At 38.3% G+C, this 10,273-nt stretch overlaps 1 protein-coding gene across 1 annotated transcript; it reads left to right on the forward strand.

Annotated features, from left to right (window-relative positions):
• Positions 1 to 7,695, forward strand: LOC125490154. Its single transcript, XM_048628508.1, has 2 exons — positions 1 to 540; positions 5,715 to 7,695. The coding sequence occupies exons 1-2, from the start codon at positions 533 to 535 to the stop codon at positions 7,450 to 7,452; spliced, it is 1,746 nt and encodes a 581-aa protein (XP_048484465.1). The 5' UTR covers positions 1 to 532; the 3' UTR covers positions 7,453 to 7,695.
• The last annotated feature ends 2,578 nt before the right edge of the window (positions 7,696 to 10,273 follow it).

Below are 10,273 nucleotides of genomic sequence, written 5' to 3' on the forward strand. Positions count from 1 at the left end.
GTTATGTACCCCCAAGTATCTCACCCTTAGAACTTTCTGGAACTTTAAATATAAACATAAACAGAGATACTGTAAGCATTGCAACATATTATATTGTTATTGCATCAGCCAGGATGCTGATGGATCATTCCACGAATCTCCAACTTTGTAAAGCATCAACTGTATGGAGTGTAGAGTGATGTATCAGCAGATTGGTCACGTAGGCCACTGTTAGTGTTAAGACTATGTCATTGTATGAGTCAGTATTAAACGGACCTCAAATCGGAACGGTTATGCTCGTCTTTAATTTTAGTTTTTAAAAACCTAATAGCGCGGACCCGCAATTTGACTGGCGCAGCCGGTAGGATAGTCGCTATAAATTAGCAGCGCGTGTTTCGCATCTGTCGGTTCGAGCATCAAATTTTGCTTACCTAAAAAGGTGAAATTACGTCGCGATTCGCTATTAAACGGCTATTCCAAGAACCAAACAAATACGTCAAGAAAAGGGTATTCAAAAGTGCATTAGTGTTTTTGCTCGAGTGTTGAGGCAGCGATGCGTTGGTAAGTACACTTCTCACCTCCCAAATCCAGTCCTCTCCATTTTTCACATGTTATTTAGGGATCAAATTCTCTCTTCTTAACGCTAGATATTAAGTAAATTGTATTAAATTGATTAAATTGATTAAATTGATTAAAAGTAAAATTGTAAAGCTAAAAATTAGGTTAGTGCATCAAATTCTGCAACCCCTAGTTAAGTAAAATATAGGATAAGTAATCATTATTCTAGGAAAATTCCCATAATTATTGAGTTATTTTGGAAGCGTTTGCTTAAAATCAGTAATGTCTAAAATAATTTTAATACCCCGCGAATTTTCTGGAGTAATACCCACCTTCAATGGTGACGGGAAGTTACTAAGGACATTTCTCACGAAATGCGAATATGTTATCAATGCATATAAAGGAGATAACAACCCCGAACAGGAGCTCTACCTGTACCATCTAATTACGAGCAAACTAGTTGACAAAGCCGCTGTTCTTATCAGCGAAAGACAGGATATAGAGTCATGGCAACAGCTAAAAGAAATTTTGACACAAAGCTTCGGTGATAAACGCTCAGAAGAGTGTATAGCCATCGAATTGGAAACGTTAAAAATTAACCCACAAGAGGACTTTTCTAGCTTTTACAGTAGAATACAACACATTAAAAGCGCTTTAATAGCCAAGGTCAACCTTTTGGAAGACCAACAACTAAGAAAAAGTAAAGTAACAATATATGAGAATCTTGCCAAAAATGTTTTCCTCTATAACTTGCCTGAGGATTTAATACGGATTGTACGGTTGAAAGAATGTAATTCGATCGAAAGTGCCCTCAGCATCGTATTGGAAGAGGTAAACTTCAAATTCCAATATCAATCTAGAAACAATATGTTAAAGAATGCAACCCCCACGTCAAAACCCCCTCAGTTAACATCATTTAACAACCAGAATTCTTTCAGACCACCAGCATTCCTTCAGCAAGGCTTCAGACCTCTTGTTCCACAAAATAACCAATTTAAATTTGGCATCCCCCAAAATCAACCCTATGTTAGACCCAACTTCCAGCCTACAGGCTACAGACCGAATTTCCAGCCTACAGGCTACAGGCCCAATTTTCAGCCAACTGGTTACAGGCCCAACTTACCCCAAAATCAATTTAAGTTCGGCATCCCCAACCAAAACTTGCAAAGACCACAGTTTAAATTTGGAATTCCCAACCAACAGTTTCACCCCTATAAATCCAACAACGCAGTGACGACTGACGTATCAATGAGAACAGCCCCTGTAAAGCAATTTTCAAAACCAACCAATATGAACCAACTCTTTTATAACGAGTTGCCATACGAACCCGAATCAGAGCAAAATCAACCTGAAAACTATGACGATAATGTCTATTATCCTGAGTACGCTCACGAAGAACCCGCGTACAATGACGAATACTACAATGAAATCCCACCTATGTCTAATCAGGAAATAGAGACTGAAACTGAAAATGAAAATTTTCAGGAAGAAGCCTCCCCAACCAACCCGAAGAGATAATACAAATAAATTGCCACCAAGTTAATAAACTACCCCATATAGTCATCCCTGAAATAAATGCTAAGTTCATGATCGACACGGGTAGCACCCGATCTTTCATGAGCCCTGAAATAGCGAACTATTACTTTTCAGACTTCAAATACCAAGAGCCCTTTGAAGTAATTAGTACCCACTCACGCAGTAAGCACGGAGAAGTAATTTACATACCTCTCCTGAAAACATTTCAGAGCCCACTGAAACATAAATTTTATCTGTACAACATAGATAAAAACTATGACGGTTTGATTGGTTCAGATCTGCTGACGGAGCTTGAAGCCACAGTAGATATGAAAAACCAACTACTTATAACACCCAACACACGGATACCAATAATATACAGTCCACCTCGACAGGCTATCCTTGAGCCCCGCTCAGAAACCCGTGTGAAAATTCCCACGAGCTTAGAAAATGGTGAAGCGATAGTTGACTACAGAGATTTTGGAAACGGAATTAGAATGCCTTCAGCAATAGTCACTTGTAAGAATGGCCTCGCTGAAACAATAATACAAAATCTTTCAGAGGAAAGCGTAACGCTTACATTTCATAAGCCTTTTCAGGTCCAACCTTTTCAGGAAACAGAAATAAAATGTCATTTCAACACCGCCACCACCGATTATGATGTAGACGAAATATTAAAAGACAACCTTAATAAAATCCGCCTTGATCACATGAACGAGGAGGAAAGAAAAGCAATTTTCCAACTTTGTTATGAGTACCGCGATATCTTTTACACAGATAAATTACCTTTAACTTTCACCAATCAGGTAAAACATGAAATCAGAACCACTAACGAAGATCCGATCTATGTAAAACCCTATAGATTACCCCCGGTCCTTAATGAGGAAATCAATAGACAAGTGGAAAAACTGCTTAAAGATAACGTCATACAGGAATCCCACTCTCCGTGGAGTGCCCCAGTTCACCTCGTACCAAAAAAATTAGATGCATCCGGCGAACGAAAGTTCCGTATGGTAGTCGATTACCGACGCCTTAACGAAATAACTACAGACGATAAGTTCCCTTTGCCTAACATCACTGACTTACTAGATAAGCTAGGAAAATCTATATATTTCAGCACAATAGATTTGGCATCCGGCTATCACCAGGTAGAAGTGCTAGAAAGAGACAGAAAGAAGACAGCGTTCAGTACTCAGAACGGGCATTACGAGTTCACGCGTATGCCGTTCGGTTTAAAAACCGCGCCCGCTACTTTTCAGCGCGCAATGAACAACGTTCTAAGAGGCCTGCATAACATCCATTGCATGGTATACTTGGACGACGTGATAATCTTTTCAGCTAGCCTTCAGGAGCACATTCACAAGCTCAAAACAGTTTTCCAACGACTTAGAGAATCCAACCTGAAAGTACAGTTAGACAAAACAGAATTTTTGTGCAAGGAAGTTCTTTATCTAGGTCACAAAATAACTCAGAACGGCTTACAGCCGAATGACGATAAAATTCAGGCAGTCCTGAATTATCCCATACCTAAAACTACCACCGAAATAAAAAGTTTCCTTGGCCTCATCGGATATTACCGCCGATTCATCAAAAACTTTGCCCAAATAACGAAACCGCTTACCAATTGTCTCAAGAAACGCAACAAAATTGTAATAGATCAACAATACATAGATGCCTTTCAGAAGTGTAAAGAGCTATTAACAAACGCACCCCTCTTACAGTACCCAGATCCTGAAAAAACTTTTATATTGACCACCGATGCTTCCCAGATAGCCCTTGGTGCAGTGCTTTCACAAGGTGCAGTAGGTAGTGATCTCCCCGTCGCTTATGCAAGCCGCACTCTGACCGAAACCGAATCACGTTATAGCACGATCGAACGTGAACTTCTAGCCATTGTATGGGCCATCAAACACTTCCGCCCCTATCTTTACGGGAAGAAGTTTATCATTTACACCGACCATCGTCCCTTGGCGTGGTTACATTCTCTCAAGGAACCCAGCAGCAAACTTACCCGTTGGAGGTTAAATCTCTTAGACTATGACTTCGACATAGTATATAAAAAGGGCAAACAAAACAGTAACGCTGACGCATTGTCGCGTATAAAAGTAAATGCACTATCTGATAAGGACTCAATGGTAGTAAATTATGACAAAAAGGACTTACCCCGCGATTCACAGGACTCACGTACAATCACCATATCTGATTCTGAAAAAGAAAAAACAATCACCATCTCCGACTCAAGTTCTGAAAGATCTGACTTAGAAAATATTACATATCCGGTTCCATCCCTCTCCAGTAAATCTGATACAATACATTCAACACAGGACCTTCAGTCACACGGTATACCTATTTTACACGAAGCAATCGATACTAAGCCCAATCAAATATTAGTTTTTCAATGGTATAAAAACAGTATGCAAGTTCAAGACAGGTCCCGCGAAAAACAAAAGGTCTTAGAAGTTTTCCTACCCATAGACAACCAAGATCTAATAAAACAATTCCTGAAAGAATACATAAAACCAAAAACCAAATATTTCATCTATTTCGAACAGGAAGAACATCGAAAACAGTTCAGCAATATAATAATCAGCCTTTTTAAGGGTGGTTCAATCCAATTTTTCGAGTGCACTGAAAGAGTAGTTTTCATCGAGGACGAAAATGAACAGAAGGCGGTTATTCTGAAATTTCACCTCGGAAAAACCTGCCACAGAGGTATTCGAGAAACCCTCACACACATTAGGCGACATTTCTTTTGGCATAACATGACTGAAACAATTTCAGCAGTAATTAACTCATGTGACGTGTGCAAAAAGATGAAATATGACCGTAAACCCCTGAAACCATACTTACAGTTAACTCAAACACAAGAAGCCCCATTTCAGGAAATATTCATAGATCTGTTCACTATCGAAGGAAAAATATACCTCACCCTTGTTGATGCTTTCAGCAAGCTAGGCCAAGCAATCGAAATTTCTAGTAAAAGCACCCCTGAAGTCATCCGCGCACTAATAAAATACTTTTCTTATTACGGTGTACCAAAGAAAATAAGCTGCGACCCCGGTACTGAATTTAACAACGAGCTTCTGAAAGAAATGATGTCACTCTATAAAATTCAATTGCACATAGGCACGCCTAGAAACCCTAACTCAATGGGTATAGTCGAACGATTTCATTCCACCTTAATTGAAATTTACAGATTGGCAAAATACGAGCAACAATGTACCGACGCCGCATCCATAATGACTTACTCTATCATGGCGTATAATAACTCAATCCACTCCGTTACTAACTTAACACCATTTGAAGTCGTCTTTGGTCATGTAGAGTCTGAAAACCCATTTAACGTAAACTTCGAGAAACAATACTTACAAAAATTGATGAAAGATCACGCAAAACGAACAAAAGTTCTATATAAATACATATCAGATAAAATGCTTACCTCGAAAGAAAAATCCCGTGAAAAACGTGGTGGTGAGGCCGATATTCAGTTCTCAGAAGGAAAACCAATTTTCACAAAATTAGTCAACACCCGCAGGAGCAAGGATAAACCCCGTTTTGAAAAAGCGATCGTTACAGGAAAACCTGAAAGAAATATCGTCCCTGTTACCGTCAGAGGTAGACAGACTAGAATTCCCATTAAAAACATAAAACGCCCTTCGCAGGTGCTGCTTAGTGGCCATGATGGCTCTCATGAGCCCCAGCCTGGGCCTTCAACTTCAAAAGATTGAAAACAATCCCGGGATCCTCCCCGTAAGACAAGGAACAGCTGTTATTCAACAGGATAACTGGCTTATTTTTAAGGTATTAGATTTAAATGGCCTACTGATGGAATTAGAATATAATAATAGGAAGTATAGTAACTTTAGTAAGTTAGTATCCGTAGATAAGCCTTATTTTAATGAATTTTTAGGAATACGAGAACAAGTAGAGTATTTACAGAAAATTACTATAGATAAGTTTAAACAGATTATCCCTTCACACCGAGTCCGTAGAGGAATATTGAACCCTATTGGTTCTATAATAAAAGTCATAACAGGAAACTTAGATCAGGAAGACGCACAACATTACGAACAGTTAATAAGTAATTTAAATAATCAACAGATCTCTACAAACAAACGCTTAACCGTTGTTTCTAAGATGATAGACGGACTAATTAACTCATCAGAAATATTACATAATAACTCAAAAATTATGGACAATAGACTAAAACGTATTGAAATAATGTTAAAGGAAATCAGCACTAAAGAAAATAATGCAGTTTACTCTACTTATATCTTAAGCTTGTATAACCTATTTGTAAGTAATTTTAGAACGCTTTATATAAAGATTAGCGAGTTAGAGACTGCCTTAGCCTTCACTAAGATAAATATTGTACATCAATCTATTCTTAACTCAACTGATTTATTACAGCTGTTAATTAATATATCTAAATCTGAAAACCTTATGTATACACCTACCTTGGAAAATTTAGTAAAAATAGAGGATACAATCAATGTTAAATCATACATGATAGATAGAAAGATAACATTTGTATTAGAAATACCATTGATAGCAAACTCTACCTATAATTATTATAAAATGTACCCCTTACCTATCTTTCATGACCCTGAAAACCTTACCCTTGTAATAATTCCCAAATATCCTTATATCCTGGTGAGAGGTGTTACATATTTACCGCTTATACAACCTTGCAAGCAGGTATCTGAAGAAAATTACCTATGCACTCATGAAAATAGAGCACCATACCCTGAAATTACATGCACTGAGGAGCTGATGACATTTAAAGAGCACCCGACTCACTGTAATCAGAATGCAGTGATTATAGAACAGATTAAGGTTCAGAAAATATCTATTAATAAATGGATATTATATAGCCGCAACACAACTATTATTGAAAAGCGATGTAATAGCGAAATAAGCCGTAACTCCATAAAGGGTACGTATATAATACTTATAGACGAACCCTGTGATCTCTACATTAACAATATGCAGCTGCATCATCAACGATCATACACCGAGAATATGTCATCAGAACGCATCCCTTCAATAAAACTGCCGGAACTACAAACCAGAGTAAACTCCAAGGAAAACGAGAATCCAGTAAATCTTCAAGGAATGGACCTCAGCGACCTGCAACACATGTCCTACATGCTGAAACAACTCAATAGTGAAAGTGATAGTGAAATGGGCAATTCAGTGAAAGTGAAAAGCATTAGTCTAGGCACTCTTTTACTGTATTTTATTGTATTTTTAATGATTTTTGTGTTTATTCTTAAAAATAGGAAAAAGCTCACTAATATGTTGCAGTGGCGAAATCATCGAGATGTGCATGTGCAACCCCCCGATAATTTCGCTCTTAAGGAGGGAGGAGTTATGTACCCCCAAGTATCTCACCCTTAGAACTTTCTGGAACTTTAAATATAAACATAAACAGAGATACTGTAAGCATTGCAACATATTATATTGTTATTGCATCAGCCAGGATGCTGATGGATCATTCCACGAATCTCCAACTTTGTAAAGCATCAACTGTATGGAGTGTAGAGTGATGTATCAGCAGATTGGTCACGTAGGCCACTGTTAGTGTTAAGACTATGTCATTGTATGAGTCAGTATTAAACGGACCTCAAATCGGAACGGTTATGCTCGTCTTTAATTTTAGTTTTTAAAAACCTAATAGCGCGGACCCGCAATTTGACTAAGTACTACTCGGAGTAAATAATAATACCAAACACACGCAATGTAAATAAACTGTGTGCGGACGCAATTTCCTATGCAAAGTTGAATGTATATGGGTGAAAATAGAAGTAAATTGTGCATTGAATCGTGGAACTATTCGGTGCGAGCGGCGGCGCGTCGCGCGGGCATTCACCAAATAATTATCTGTGCTGAGGCAGCGGCTGTTTACAATCAACGCTCAAATATTATACATTTGTTTTATAATAGGGATATAGATAGATAGATAGATGGAATATAGGTAAGTATCTTTGTTTCGGATAGGAAGTACAATAAAGTAAAATTAGCAAATCTAATATAACTACATGCAATACCGTCACTCCGAACCAACATACAATGTGGCGTAACTGGCATATCATCGATTTGATGAACGTTGGAGGACGACGCCCCTTAATCGCTAACTTTCGATATCAGGAAGTGTAGACATAATATATTTATAATTACTTATGTCATATTTTTTTATTAGCTTTTAAGCAGACTCAAATACAAAAGTTTTCTTAATTGAAACATTTCACACAGTCGGAGCCGAAACATTTTAACCCGCGCATTCGTACAAAATCCAAGCGCAACTTTTAAAAGCCGTCAGTTTTCATATCGCTGAACCGCTCGTTTGATAGAAGCTGACACTTTAGTCGGTTCATAGAGACTACTTTAATTAACCTTAACTTGTGCTGGACCCGCCGATAAACCGGACCAGTGTAAGTTGAACTCCCACCACTGTCGCTCTCTGCCACAATTCAAAGATGGACCAACCGTATAGAGATCAGCGTACACTGGTGTTTAACTGTTGCTTCCTGTGGCTAAAATCGTCTAACTATGAAACAAGATAGTCTTGGGAGAGTTAAATAGATGACCAATTCCAAGTTGTTCTGAGATTAGTGTAGTGTTAGTTGCAGAGCACTGTCGTCTGTTGGAGGCCTCAAGTGTATCGCATGAACCGACTGACTGTGGAACATAAGCCACGATAGTCCTGCAATATTAAATTCACTGTGGAAATATCTAGTACTAATATTTAAAAAAAATACGTTCACTAGTTTTACATTTATTTATCTTGCAGCATATTATTGCCACTTAACAATTTCTTCGAAAAGTTCTTCACAAAGACTGTGTTTCATAATAACACCAACATTTATCTGAAATAAATTTTCCAGCAAAGAAAAAACAGAGTCGGCACACTACATTTGCATCAAATCGATAGATATATTGGTTATTCTATGTGCTTATCGATAATGATTAGTCCTAAAATACGTTTAAATAGTTGTGATGATTGCCTATCTATCACCGCCTCCTGTAATCCCGCCACGGCCGGTATATCACCAGCAGCGGCGTTGATCGGCATTAGTGAGCGGCGCCGCGGCGACAAATCACCAACTAATCACTTTTTAACCGATTGCGGCAACGGTAATGAGGCTGTGGGATTGTCTGTGAATGAATGCGAGGTTTGCATGTTCGGCTATGCAGATAGGGATGAAGTTTGGCTTAGCACGTAAGTGCATACATAGTTAGGTATAATACCTGCGAACCAAAGGGACATACGACTATTTGAATGCGATTTCCTTGGCAGTACTCTTATCAGGCATATCATCGTTAAGTTTGAATATACCTTAAATTTTAAAAACATATCCATGTTGCAATGGTTATTGCAACGGTTATATATTGGTTTGCCATGGTTAACCGAAAGTGCTCATAATATTTATTTCATCAAAAACGGTACGTATCTGTGTAAACTAGGCTATCAGAACATTCGGTGAAGTCCCTGTGTGTAAATGACCGCAGTGAATGGCGCCATCTTCAGTTGGTAGTCGCGCGGTGATTCGTATGCATGGAATATTCCGGTAATTTGCCAGATGATTGCGGGCATCAGCCAGGATTTAAAAAGAGCGAGAGAATTACTCGCGGCTCGCGGCGGCTCCGAAATAAGAAAATGTCGGCGGAGCCCGTAGGGAGTGGAGTTTTAGGCCTTGCTTGCCTTTTGTTCTAATATTCTTCAGATGAATGACTAATTTTACAAATTAGAAACCTAAGTAAGCATACCTTATAATTGTAATACTAATTATCTCCCTTTGTGTTGCTGTTATGTACTGTAGGGCAATGTCGCCAGTGTCGTGGGGCACTTAAATCGGATGCATTCGATAGCAGAAATTGTGCAATGTTTTTCATTAATAAGACTCTTAGTAGGTACTCTTATCTCATAATTAAAATACCATAACAAGTAAATAATTGTAACAATAATTGCGTGTTGGCCATAGCTGTTAAGCATTATTGTTTTTATAATTAATAAATAAATAAACAAAGCCACCTTGGCTTTCCACCGGAATTGGTAGCACTTAAGGGTCGGCAATAGGCAATCGAGGGTTGGCATTGTCATAGAATTATGTAGTAAATGATGCTCTACAGCCTTGAAAAAAATCACACCGGTAGTCGAAGAGTCTAGCTAGGTGCTGAATCATTCGAATTTAAGTAAAAGCTTATGGATAACTGTAAA

The sequence above is a fragment of the Plutella xylostella genome, chromosome 21, assembly GCF_932276165.1.
Source record: "Plutella xylostella chromosome 21, ilPluXylo3.1, whole genome shotgun sequence".
Lineage (NCBI taxonomy): Eukaryota > Metazoa > Arthropoda > Insecta > Lepidoptera > Plutellidae > Plutella > Plutella xylostella.